This window comes from Wyeomyia smithii, chromosome 1 (assembly GCF_029784165.1).
Source record: "Wyeomyia smithii strain HCP4-BCI-WySm-NY-G18 chromosome 1, ASM2978416v1, whole genome shotgun sequence".
NCBI classification, from domain to species: Eukaryota; Metazoa; Arthropoda; class Insecta; order Diptera; family Culicidae; genus Wyeomyia; species Wyeomyia smithii.
Genome location: NC_073694.1, coordinates 106,018,856 through 106,032,995, shown reverse-complemented (window position 1 = coordinate 106,032,995; position 14,140 = coordinate 106,018,856). Strand labels below are relative to the sequence as shown.

At 37.7% G+C, this 14,140-nt stretch overlaps 1 protein-coding gene across 8 annotated transcripts in view; it reads left to right on the top strand.

The window, feature by feature from the left end:
- Positions 1-9,723, top strand: part of LOC129718457 (syntaxin-binding protein 5) — a 1,078,665-nt gene extending 1,068,942 nt beyond the window's left edge. For all 8 annotated transcript variants that reach the window (XM_055669251.1, XM_055669249.1, XM_055669252.1 and 5 more), the window contains one exon: positions 8,702-9,723. In XM_055669251.1, the coding sequence (XP_055525226.1) occupies positions 8,702-8,964 (263 nt within the window). In that variant the 3' untranslated portion in view covers positions 8,965-9,723. The remainder of the gene's footprint in view (positions 1-8,701) is intronic.
- Positions 9,724-14,140: the final 4,417 nt, after the last annotated feature.

Below are 14,140 nucleotides of genomic sequence, written 5' to 3'. Positions count from 1 at the left end.
CCCATTCAGACAAATTGTCTAAGGTATCTTGCAATGGTCCTTGCAGATCGCTAGCCTCGCTACCAGTAATGGATACAACGCTATCGTCTGCAAGTTGCCTTAGCGTGCATGAATTTGCAAGACATTCATCGATGTCATTTACGTAAAAATTATATAAGAGAGGACTTAAACATGAGCCCTGGGGAAGGCCCATGTAACTAATTCGGGAAGTTGTCGAATCGCCATGTGAGAAATACATATGCTTTTCTGACAACAAATTGAGCAAAAAGTTATTCAAATTTGGTAAAAGTCCCTGCGAATGAAGTTTCGCGCTTAAAACTTCTACAGAGACAGAGTCAAAAGCCCCCTTAATATCCAAGAACGCAGAAGCCATTTGCTCTTTTCGAGCAAATGCGAGTTGAATTTCAGTAGAAAGCAACGCTAGGCAATCGTTCGTCCCTTTGCCCCGGCGAAAGCCAAATTGAGTATCTGAAAGTCAACCGTTTGTTTCGACCCATTTGTCTAACCGTAAGAGGATCATTTTCTCCATTAATTTCCGGAGGCAAGAGAGCATCGCAACCGGCCTATATGAATTGTGATCAGAGGCAGGTTTCCCGGGTTTCCGAATAGCAATGGCTTTCACCTCCCTACAGTCATGCGGAACAATATTTAGCTCAAGAAACTTGTTGAACAAGTTCAAAAAGCGTCTTTTTGCAGAGTCGGGTAGATTCTTCAACAGGTTGAATTTTATTCTATCTAGCCCTGAAGCCTTATTGTTGCACGACAGGAGAGCCATTAAAAATTCCAACATCGAAAATGGAGGCTCTTCCGTAGTTACTATAAACGCGTCGCGAAAGGTTTTCTGTTCCGGTACAGAGTCCGGACAGACCTGTTTGGCAAAATCGAGTACCCGGCGATCTGAATACTCCTCACTCTCATTCGAAACGTCACGGTTCCGCATGCGCCTGGCGGTATCCCAAAGAGTGCTCATCGCTGTTTCCCTCGACAACGCGTTTACGAACCGCCGCCAGTACCCGCGTTTTTTCGCCTTTACTAAGCTCTTCATCTGCCCGCCCAGTGCCTCGTACTTTCGAAATAGGTTGACAGTGCCGTACTCCCGGTAGTCCTTATACGCCGCGGACCTTCGCACGTACAGCTCAGAGCACTCTTTGTCCCACCATTTGTTGGGAGGGCGCTGTCTAATCGTTACCCCGGGTATCGGTTTCGTCTGAGCTTGAGTCGCGGCGTCGATTATCAAGCCAGCTGAGAACGCTTATTCTTCTTCCGGAGGAAGTTCCTCGTGAGTCTCGAAAGATTCCGCTATAATAGACTCATAACGCTTCCAATCAATATTACGTGTAAGATCGTAGGAAATATTGATTGGGTTCGGGGGAGTTGAACCATTAGCAATTGATATCACGATTGGAAGATGATCACTACCGTGGGGATCGTTGATTACTTTCCACTGGCAATCTAACGCTAGTGATGTCGTGCGGAGGGATAGGTCAAGCACGCTTTCACGTGCTGGAGGATTAGGTACACAGTACATTAGGTAAAGAATAGCACTTTTTGATCCCTAAAAGTACCCCTCCACCGTGTGAGTCTCGATCTCGACGAATGATGTTAAAATCGTGGAAATTAAGTTGGTCATTTGAATTGAGTAAAGTTTCACAGAGCGCGAACGCATCACAATTGTATGTGTTTATCAAATGTGAAAATAAATCAAGTTTGGGGATGATACTTCTGCAGTTCCACTGTAACACAGTGACAAAATTCCTAACCTCTTTCGACGTATTAGTCATCGAAAGATACGATAGCTGAAATGAGGGGCCAAGTTGCTGTGAGTTGCATCAAAAAGGTTTTCACTGTAAGGAAAAGGGCAAGAAGAATGTTTTGAAGGGGATCTGGTATGTTGAATGTTTTAAATATCCAGTCCACAATATCAGAGAATTTTATGAACCCTGTTTCTTTTATGTCTTCTGATCAAGAAATGGGTGCACGAGGGGTTTTTGGTGCCCCAGGAAGCGGTGGGTACTCCTGGTTTGATTTGAAATTAAAACCGGGGGGTACTTGCTTCGGTTTTTCTTCACCGGTTCCTTTTTGTGTTGTCTTATTGGTCATTCCGCTAGGGGTTATCTTACGACCTTTGCGAGAAAGATTAGGAGAGTTGATCATTCTCCTCTTCCTAGATCCCTCTGGTAAGGCATAGGAACACCCTTCGACGGGATCGTCAGATGTACCCTCATCAGTTGGCAAGAAGGAAAAGATGTTTCCTGTCGAGGGTGGCTCAGCCCTCTTAAGCATTTCTACAAAAGAGCGCTTTGATCGTTCCTTAAGGGAACGCTTAATTTTTTCCTCGTGCTGTTTGTACGCGGGACATGCCCGAAGGTCATGCCGTGTTCCCTTGCAATAAAGACACTTTTCAGTATCCCCACTGCAAGCGTTCTCAGCATGATTGCCTCCGCACTTGCTACAGCGTGCCTTGTTGCAGCAGTAGGTGGCTGTGTGACCTAACTGCTTACAGTTTTGGCAATGCATGACCCGCGGTACGAACAGGCGTACAGGTAGACGAACCCTGTCCAAGCGGACGTAGTTCGGCAGCGCGGATCCGGCGAATGTTACTCGGAAGGAATCCGAAGGGAGGAATTTCTTCTTCCCTTCTTCGATGGATACTGAATACAATTGATTGCAATCCAGTATCTTTACACTTTGCATCAAGGGGTTTTAAAAACAGCCAACTCCATGACGCAAAATGTCATCGACAGTGAGATTCCCCTCGGTAACCACACCGTCGATTTCTACATCCTTGGCAGGGATGTACACTAGGGTGGGACAAAAAATAAGTACTAGCTCCAATGCACTTTTCGTGTTCCTTATGGGTCCTGTAACAACTGTGTAACTTTTCAGATCGATCGGTGGAACCCCTGATTTGCGCCCGATTTTTAAAGTTTCCATACGATTTTATATGGGAAAATCCACTTTTTCAAAACTTATCCTCTAGAAATTTCCAGTTGGCTCCTAAAAATATACCAATACATGATATTTGTAGGAAATTTTCCTGGAAATAATTCTTCTGAAGACTGTAAGGCGCTACAAAATTTGTAGAAAAAGTTATTCGCCTTAAACTGATCGAATGTCTGACGAACGGCTCAACATTGAATTTTTCCAGCAACACTGCTGCAGCATGCTGCTGTTGCAAACTCAACAACGTGATGAGAAACAGTTTCGCGTAGAATTAAGCTTGAAAGCGTGATTTTTTGCTCATAGTATCTTCGGAGAAAATGCTTAGAATATCAATCCCTATGTTTTGATAGTATTCGTTGTGTGATTCATACCCCTAAAAGTGAGAAATCAGCTTTCTAAACACCCCTACGTAGTGAAAAACATTTTCGTGTGAGATTAAGCTTGAAGGTATGATATTTTGCTCACGTTATCTTCATTATCGGAGAGCTTGCTTAAAATATTAATTATTGTGTTTTAATGTAGATTGATTACTCCCCCTAAAAGAGGGAAGTAAACTTTCTAAACACCCACGTCGTGTGACTCTGGTGTCTTTCAGAAAAGAGTTTGGTAGATACATAGCTACAATTTGCGCAGATACATGGCCAGCAGGTCACTACGAACCAATGAGGTATACACAGGTGAGGAAGAATAAGACATTCGTCTGTTCTAGTAGCGAAAAAAGGTAAACAGAAGCAAAAAAAAAAACTTAAGAAGGCAAAACAACTTGAGAATGCTAAAGTCTTAGTAAAGGCTGATAACATTCAGAAAAACTCTACACTTTCTAACTTTGTAACAAAGGCAACGAAACGATTTTTCGAAATCATGAAAATCTCAACGGACTTTCTTAAAGAAAAACCCGAAAATGGCAATCAAATAAACAATATCTGGAAGCACAAGAACGCGTGAAGGCAATTGCAGTAGTGAATGATTTTGCAGAAAGGGCCGTGAAGCTTGTCAGCGACTACAACAACAAAATAACAAAAGATCCCGATCAACAGAATTATTTGCTACAAGTTGTCGAATCCCACAGACAACAAAAGCCTCTGAAATATTGAAAGGTGATAACTTTTTTTGTTGAATTTTTGTATATGATTTAATCAATATAAATTGCAATAATTATCAGTAATAAAAAATTAAGTTGGAGCCAAAGATGTTTCCATTTTCAACAGACAGCGGTTTGTAATCAACACGGGGAGCTAAAGAAAAACTTTGAAAACCTACCCTTTTCAGTTGTTTCGGATCTTTCAGCGGCCCACCTTGGTGCCCGCTCAACCAACATCCCGCCCAAAGATCAATACTCTCTTTTTCTCTTTTTCAATAGACTTCATTTACCGTGGTTCGTAGTGACCTGCTAGCCATGTATCTGCACAAATTGTAGCTATGTATCTACCAAACTCTTTTCTGAAAGACACCAGAGTCACACGACGTGGGTGTTTAAAAAGTTTACTTCCCTCTTTCAGGGGGAGTAATCAATCTACATTAAAACTTAATAATTAATATTTTAAGCAAGCTCTCCGATAATGAAGATAACGTGAGCAAAATATCATACCTTCAAGCTTAATCCCACACGAAATTGTTTTTCACTACCTAGGGGTGTTTAGAAAGCTGATTTCTCACTTTTAGGGGTATGAATCACACAACGAATACTATCAAAATATAGGGATTGATATTCTCAGCATTTTCTCCGAAGATACTATGAGCAAAAAATCAGGGGTTCCACCGATCGATCTGAAAAGTTACACAGTTGTTACAGGACCCATAAGGAACACAAAAAGTGCATTGGAGCGAAAAAATTACACCAACGCTTTTTTCCCATACAACTGTGTCCCAGTCTAATGTACACGCGATACTCTCTCGTGAAGAGCTCGTAGCCAGCAATTTCGTTTGCTTGCTTCAAGCTACTCACGACAACTCGCAGTTAGTTCGGCCTCACCTTCGTAATCTCGGTTACGGCCGAAAAATGTTTTGCCAGGTCTTTGCCAATTTGAATAATATTCAATGGCTTCTTTATGGGCCGGAAAAAAACAACGTAGGGACCGCCAGCGGCATCTGGGTAAGCTTTTACCCGTACTTCCGGTACTCTTGGTACACGACTTGGCAAAGGGGAGGGCACAGGGGAAGGTAGGGGTGAGCTGATGGGAGAAATTTCAATTTCTTCCCCGTTTGTTTCCACATCCAGGAAAAGTTGCACCTGCATGTCGTCCATTTTGCGGGAGCGTTACGCTCTACCGCACACAAACGATAAATATTCGAATATGGGGGGGGTTCAAGTAGTTGATATTAAATTTTAAAAACAATTTTTCAATCTACAATGGAACAAATAAAAAAAAGACAGTAATACTAATACTAATAACAATAGTAATAATAATAATAATAATAATTATAGTAATAATAATAATAATAACAATAATAATAATATCAATAATAATATTAATAATAAAATTATAACATAGTAATAATATTGATAATAATAGTAAAAATTCTAAAGGTAATACTTCACCGAACGTCTAAGTCACGACCTCACGGCTGATAGTTGGATTAATCGAGTGTCTCCGCAGAACAAACAATGACGATCCAGCTTCGTGTTGTGACATAGTGGCCGTACCTTACACGCGACCTTGTAGATGCCACTTGTAGTTGACTTCCACTCGCTCGATCGTATGGTGGTCCGTGCTGCTAGCGGGGTAACAGCGGTGCGGGAGAATTATGCTTGCTGATATATCAGCTGCGTATCGAATCACTGGCGGAGTAGCCTGCCCCTACCAGCAGATGTTTCTGCTGTATAACTGGCTATTGTTATCGCGCAGCACAAGAACTAATCGACAAAAAACACCCGTACGATAACTCGTGTATTGTTATTTTGCGAACTCAAACGGAGATAAACAATTTGCGTCTAATCGAGACGAAAGCAAAACAACGAATGATGTGCAATTATTGATGCCAGGAATTATTCTGTTCCAAAGGCTCAAGTGAAATTAAATTCACCAATAATTGACGAAAATCTTCAATTTCTAATTCGTTTGAAAAATGTTCGCAGACGTCAATATCAACGTTCTCGTGACCCTGTTTTTAAAACTATTTATGAAGATTTACAGAAAGAGATTAAACATAGATTTACTCTTCTGAGCAATCAAAATTTAGAGACTAAAGTTGAAAAATTGAAACCATATTCAAAACCCTTTTGGAAGCTGTCGAAAATTCTTAAGAAACCTTCAAAGCCTATTCCAGTTTTGAAAGATGGTGAACGTTTTCTTGTATCCAATGAACTTTTGAATTCATCATAAACATTCATCAAAGGCTTGCTCAGCAGTTTGAGAGTGTTCATAACTCAAATTTGAATTTTGTGAGTCCAATTGAAAATGAAGTCTCATGTCAATTTGATTTGATTTCTTCCCAGAACTTTTTACCTGCAGAAATATTTGAAACTAACTTGAATGAGGTTAAATCAATTATTAAAAATTTCAAAAATATGAAAGCACCTGGTAACGATGGAATCTTTAATATATTAATCAAACATCTCCCTGAGAGCACAATGGAATTTTTGGTGAAAACTTTCAATTGCTGCTTCAAAATTGCATATTTTCCCAAATTATGGAAAAATGCAAAAATTACTCCAATTTTAAAAACCGGATAAGAACCCAGCTGAAGTTTCAAGTTATCGACCAATCAGTTTGCTTTCTTCAATAAGTAAACTGTTTGAGAGAATTATTCTTAGCAGAATGATGTCACACATTAACGAAAATTCAATTTTTGCAGATGAACAGTTCGGTTTCCGCCATGGGCATTCCACAACTCATCAATTGCTCAGAGTTAGTTATATGATACGAGCTAACAAATCTGAAGGTTATTCCACTGGAGCTGCTCTTTTAGACATCGAAAAAGCATTCGACAGTGTTTGGCATAAAGGTTTGATTGCGAAATTGCAAACTTTTAATTTTCCAATTTTCCTAATCAAAATTTTAAAAAATTATCTTACTGATCGAACTCTGCAGGTTGTCTATCAGAATTCAAAATCTGATAGATTTCCTGTCAGAGCAGGTGTGCCTCAAGGTTCAGTCTTGGGTCCAGTCCTGTACAACATATTCACTTCAGATCTTCTTGATTTGCCTCCAGGATGCACAAAGTCATTGTTCTGCGATGACACAAGCATTTCCGTAAAAGGAAAAAGTCCTCGTGTCATATGCAGTCGATTGCAGAAAAGTTTAGATATTTTTTCTTCCTACTTGCAAAAGTGGAAAATCTCTCCCAATGCTTCTAAAACTCAAATGATAATTTTTCCGCATAAGCCTAGGGCTTCTTTCCTCAAGCCAAACAATAATCACGTTGTCAAGATGAATGGGGTTATTTTAAGTTGGTCTGACAAGGTTAAGTACTTGGGACTAATTTATGATAAAAAACTTATTTTCAAAGAGCACATTGAGAGTATCAAATATACGAGATGTTCATATCCTCTCATTAACAGGAATTCTAAACTTTGTTTAAAGAACAAACTTTGATTTACAAACAAATTTTTAGACCAGCAATGCTTTATGCTGTACCGATCTGGTCAAGTTGCTGTTCAACAAGGAAAAAAACACTCCAAAGGATTCAGAATAAAATTCTGAAAATGATTTTGAAGCGTCCTCCTTGGTTTGGAACACTCGAATTACATAGACTTACTGGTGTTGAACCATTAGAAGCTATGTCAAATAAAATTATTAACAATTTTCGACAAAAATCGTTGCAATCCTCAATTGCTACGATAAGCTCTCTTTATAGTCAATAAGTTAGCAATTAAGTTAGTTGTAAGTTTTCTTCCCCTTTTCTGACAAGTAGGTTTAAATCCCTACGAATGATAAGTCCTAATTGCGAAAGCAAACAAATCCTAACAATTAAAATTACAAATTTCTAACAGTGTTGAGAAGTCACCATTTGTGATTGGACACACATACTCATTATTTACTAATATTTATCATAAATACTTAAGCTACTAACAAATCCTCCCCTTAAAAAAAATACTGACTCGTACAAAATTTTGTTGTCCCCGACAGCACAACATAGTTTTCTCTTCAAATTCAAACCAAGCTCGTAATTTCATTTCCGATTGCCTCAAGATCAGTTCACCAACGGTAATGTTAATCGCCTACGAAATCTGTTATTTCTCGCACGGCACTTTAAATTTTTGGTTTGAACTCACCACGAATCATCATTGCGTGTTGATCTGAATTGATCTGAGTGACAAAACGGTTCTTAAATGATTCGAGTGAATCGTTGCCAATACGAGTCAGCAATGGAGGTTATCATATTACGGACGAATAAGTATTCATCACCATTGTGAACACTCCTAACAGTTCATCCGCCATAGTCGTTGTTTTGGTGACTGAAAACACTATTGCCACCATGCTGATATGCTTCGGCAACAATGAATGAATAGGAATGTAATCATCTATATCCCGCAGCTCTGATGTTATCCACCTGATCTCCGGGAAAATTTCAATGGTTAAACTGATATAACTTAATCACATCTTGCGAAGATAGTTTATATTCGATATATCTATGATAATCATAAAATCAGATTGACGGTAGAATCCCCAAAAATTGACGTAAAATATTTTACTTAATCATATTATTAAGCTAAACTACAAAGAACATGTATTGTCTAGTACATCTTACGTAGTAAAATTTTAAAGAAATTGCTTCTAATTTTTATTGACACAAAGATATAAATTTCTACTTTCAGTTGGTGAATCAAGTGGAAAGGCAAACAAATCAATCGCCAAACATATTCCCGGATCAAATACCAGCATACAAGATCTCAACACACGAGCCACATCTGCATCATCAGAGGTAAGCAAAGCTCATCTGCTTATGCTAGAACGAGGTGATAAGTTGAGCCAACTAGAGGAGAGGACTGAACGGATGACTAGTGAAGCACAGCAATTTTCAACTTCGGCGCACCTATTAATGAATAAATATAAAGACAAAAAGTGGTACCAACTGTAAATTATGTATATTATTGTAGAAAACATTGTTAAATGTATAAGTCATTGAGTTTTTTACATGTACTTTACGGTGATACTAATTATCAATCAATAATTCTTGAAACTTTCACTTGAGCATAACCAACCTCCAACATAAACAATAATGTACGGCCTTATTTTTGAAAACGGAGTATCGGTTTTTCGATCGAATAGCGAAGCCATCTTTAAATATGTCCATAAAACCAAATGGGCGATCGTCTCGATCAAATCGGATTCGATCGATGTTTCGATACAAAGTATTCAATAATCCTTTCTATTTTACATCAGAGATGCAATTCTGAATTTTGATGAAACTGTATGGAATAATACATTATTGAGAATAGGAATCCTGATCAGATTACTTCCATTTTGATCGGGGAAAGAGATGAATAAAGGTGGAAACATCTCTTAAACAAGATATCGTTTTCACTATCATTAATGCATCAATATTAGGAATTCTTCCAGGGAAAATGAAAGATGCCTAACAATGTACTATGTTATTTTAAAAGAAATTAGAAACGCCTAATTATGTTCAATCAAAATAAATATATATTGTAATAAATATGCTGCTCTTATCTTTAACCACAACTCTACATGAACGATACTATTACGTGAAGGGATCCAAATAAGTGTACGTTAGAATAATGATATAAACACCGGTTATATGATTGAACATTCTGTATATATGTTGATAGCCTTAGATAATAAGAAATATATATGTATATATATATATATTTATTTATTTATTTACTATTTATTTCAGTCTATTTATCACAGAGCCCCAATTCAGTACGAAAACACTTAGACCGGCTCTCTATATACATTAAAAACCGATTTAAGTTATATCTGTTTGAAAGTCTATGTTAATTAGGCAATAAACTGCACTTGGGTCATCGGATTGTTTAGCCTCTTGTTAATCGTAAATAATTACTTATTTTAGTTCCTTCGTTTTCGGCAAAACATGTCTCACCAAAATTGCCCTTTTTGCCTTTCTCCTAGAAAGGTATAGTAATCACTGAAAAAACCAAAGGTATAAAAGTGCTCCAAAGGTTCGAATCTCGTTTATCAATCGACTTAGTTCGACGAGCTGAGCATTTTCGGTTTATGTGTGTGTGTGTGTGTGTGTGTGTGTGTGTGTGTGTGTGTGTGTGTGTATGTATGTAACGCTCTCTCAATCTCACTTGATTTTCTCAGAGATGGCCGGACCGATTCCCATGGAATTAATTGCAAATGAAAGGTCTAGTTGCCCCATACAAAAGAACGGGCTTGTTTTTTGAACCATTTGTAAAATAATTTTATAATGATTGGACTTGTAGTTCAAAAGTTATGTGAAGATACGTTTTTCAAAGACTGTTTAAACTCACTCACTTTTCTCAGATATGGCTGGACCGATTTTCACAAAATTAGTGTCATATGGAAGATCTTGTTGCCCCATAAGACCCAATTGAATTTTATTGTTATTGGACGTCAACTTTGTCCGTTATGTATAATAATGTGAAATCAGGCTATAAAAAGAAACATGTTTCTAAGACTGCTTGAACTCACCCACATTTCTCAGAGATGGATGAACCGATTTTCACGAAATAAGTTACAATAGAAAGCTTTAATTGCCTGAAGAGACCCTATAGAATTTTATTATAATCGGACTGTAACTTTGTCTGTTATGTATATAAATGTAAAAGTTATGAAACTCTACTATCTCAGAAACTACACAACCGATTTGAACAAAACAGGTCTTCAAAACCACCAACTAACGAACTTTATGATAATTGAACATGAAGTTTAAACTTATGAAAAGAAACGTGTTCAGAAACCTTTTTAAATTCACCCGTTTTGCCAAAGTGGCTGGATTGATTTCAACAATCTTAGTTTCAAATTAAAAGTTTAGTTGCTTTTTTGGTACCCATTTCATTTGATGATTACACAGGTTGACTAAATCGAAAAAATGCTGCTCTAAAGCTCACAATAGTTGCCCTAAAAAGAAAAAAAAATCACAGGGATGGTTAAAAAGCTATAATTTTTTATTTTTTCTCAGTTGACCTTCGGGGAAACACTTGTTGACCAGTGTAGTCGGGTTTTCATTTTAACCGTTATGTGTTAAATTGTCAAAATATTGAAAGTCTATTCTCTCAAAGATTACACGACATATTTGAAGAAAACAAGTGTCAAATGAACAGGTTGTTCCTCAAACTTACAAAAAAAACCCACAGGCTGTTTAAACCTAGCTGCTTTGATCAAAGTTCGAACTTAGGAGTCATTATGATCGAAAGACTATTTATTCAGTACAAATATTACGTCAAATTTCAAATATTAAGCTCCAATTACTCCTTTATATGGTCGGCGTGCGACCAGAAAAATGGAATCATTTTAACAGTTCATGATGTTATCATAATAAAAAATTCCTGCAGTAGCTTGCAGAAAACAAACGGGATGGTAAAACTTCGAACCCCGATTACTCGAATTAATGTTTTTGGCGCTTGGTTCGATCTGATTGCACGCCGACCACTTATTTATACCTTTATTGGATTGTATTTATTTATACCTTTATTGGATTCTATTCGGCAATTGAAGGATGTTTTCCAAAAACCGGAAGTCGCAAATTCAGATTTCAAAATGAAGTATGGAATTGATTTCTGGCCTCTGAGCATCATCCCGGGTACTGAGAAACTCACATTGGGTAATGTTGTTCCTTTTAGACTGGTTTCCAGAAACCGGAAGCTACTACTCAGATATTTAAAATGTCGGCTGAAAATGACTTCTGGCCTCCGGGTATCATACCGCTTCCCAAAATCGCATTGGATGATATTTGTCACTTTAGGCTGTTGATCGGAAACTGTCGCCATCTTCGCTATCGTAATACCCAGATTAGACAGTTTGGCAATTTTATTTGTTTATTGTTTCTTCGTCTTTGATGTAAAATCGTACAGACTAAATCGTAAGGGGTTATATCTACCAAATGCTCAAAAAAAAACCTAAATCAATCCACCTAGTGGTGCAGAAACCTTTGTTATACTAACTATAATTGTATACTTATTAGGCTGCCTATAATCGCATATCAGTCCCATCTTCATTTTCATCAAGTTGAGAAAACTGCACGTAAAGGTATTTTTCGTGCTTAAGTTATTTCAATGTTGAGCGTGGTTTATTCCCATATTTTCGACATGATATAATGAGATAGACATTTACCATAATTTCTCTATAAGAACGAAAAGAATGCACGTGGGACTGGTATGCGATTATAGGCAGTAGGCCAGTAAATCACAAATCGTATAGCAACGGAAATCCAATTTCAATCATAATTATGAATAAAATGAATTCAAAAAATAATTTTCAGAAGGTGAACCTAAGACGATCTTTGAACTATAGCTTGACGTGGTTTTCGCAAATATTATGAATGTTATCACTAAATTATATGAGTCTTATTTTTTCAATCGAGAACCAATTTTTAAATGCTGGCTAGAAGCAACATATTTTTTTTTAAATAAACAGAAACAGTAAACAGTAAATAGTCATAGATAACAAAGATGCTGATTTCATACTAGAACGGCAAATATGTATGTTAGTTCGAGGCAGTTCTAATTTTTTTAATTCCCCATAATCCAGGTTTGAATACCACATTCGCAATATTTTCAGAAACCGCAGGACCTAGAATTATGAATCAGCATTCTTTTTTTACGAATTGAAGCAAACTTCTACTAACCTCAGATCAGCATTACAAAGAACAACCTAAATTAATCCACCTAGCGGTCGGACCCAGCCTTTCTCATTCAATCTTCTTATTTGTGAAAATAGATTTACATGAACGCTTCAATCCAATAAATCTATATTCACTTTTTAGGTTCTAAAACATGGATGTTGTAATCTATACATATAAAAATGCAGTCCGGTCTGTCTGTCTGATCCATATAGGCTCAAAAACTACCGAACCGATCGACGTGAAAATTTGTATGTAGGGGTTTTTAATGCCGATAAAGGTTCCTATGATAGTTTGAGACCCCTAAATTCCAGCACAACTCAAGAACAAACCAAGCAAATGAAACCAATGGCATGTGGATGTTTTAAGAGGTAACAAATATGTCCATAATAGTTGGACGCCCCTGCTTTTTCTGGAAGTGGAAATAAAACATAAATTTTTGCACTTCTCGAGAGCTAACCAACTAAATGGAACCATATTTGGCAGGTGAATGTTTTTAGTGGCAATAAATTTGTTCCATAATCGACCTCAGGCAACATTTTGGATTGTAAGATGGCGACTTCCGGTTTTAGGGAAACAGCAAAAAATTGCCTATTTCCACCCAATATAATAATATCCGGATCTAAAATGATACACAGGAGCTAAAATCGATCGAAATTGTCTTCAAATGCCATCATGAAATCCAAAATGGAGTAAAAATCATGAAATCCAAATTTCCGGTTTCTGAAAAACAGCGGCAAACGACCAAATACCACCCAATATGGGTATTTCCGGAACCGTAATGATGCACTGGAGCCACAAATCGACTTCAGATAACATTTTGAATTGTAAGATAGCAACTTCCGGTTTCTGGAAAACGGCCTGAAATGGACGATTCCCATTAAAGATGGACAGAAGCTAAAAATTGATCACAGACACAATCTTGAATTTTAAGATGGTGACTTCCGGTGTCTGGCAAACAGCCGGAAATGACCAAATACCATTCAATATGAATGTTTCTGGAACCAGAATTACGCCCAGATGACAGAAATTGATTTCACAGGCAATTTTAAAATCCAAAATGACAACTTTCGGATTCTGAAAAACAGCCCAAAGTGATCAAATACCACCCAATATGAGTATCTCCGGAGCCAGAATGTTGCAAGAAGCTAAAAATTGACCTCAGACACCATTATGAATTACAGGATGGCAAATTCTGGTTTCTGGAAAACAGCCAAAAATGGCCGATTTCCGTCTAACATGAGTATCTCCCTTCGGATCCGGAATGATACACAGCAGCTGAAATCGACCACAGACCCCATTTTGGATTCTAGGTTGGCGACTTCAGGTTTCTGGGAAACAGCCGAAAATGATCGAATAACACCCAATATGGGTGTTTCTTCAACCCGAATGACGCTCAGAGGTCAGAAATTTTCTTAAATACCATTTTGAAATCCAAGATGGCGACTACCGGTTTGTGAAAAAC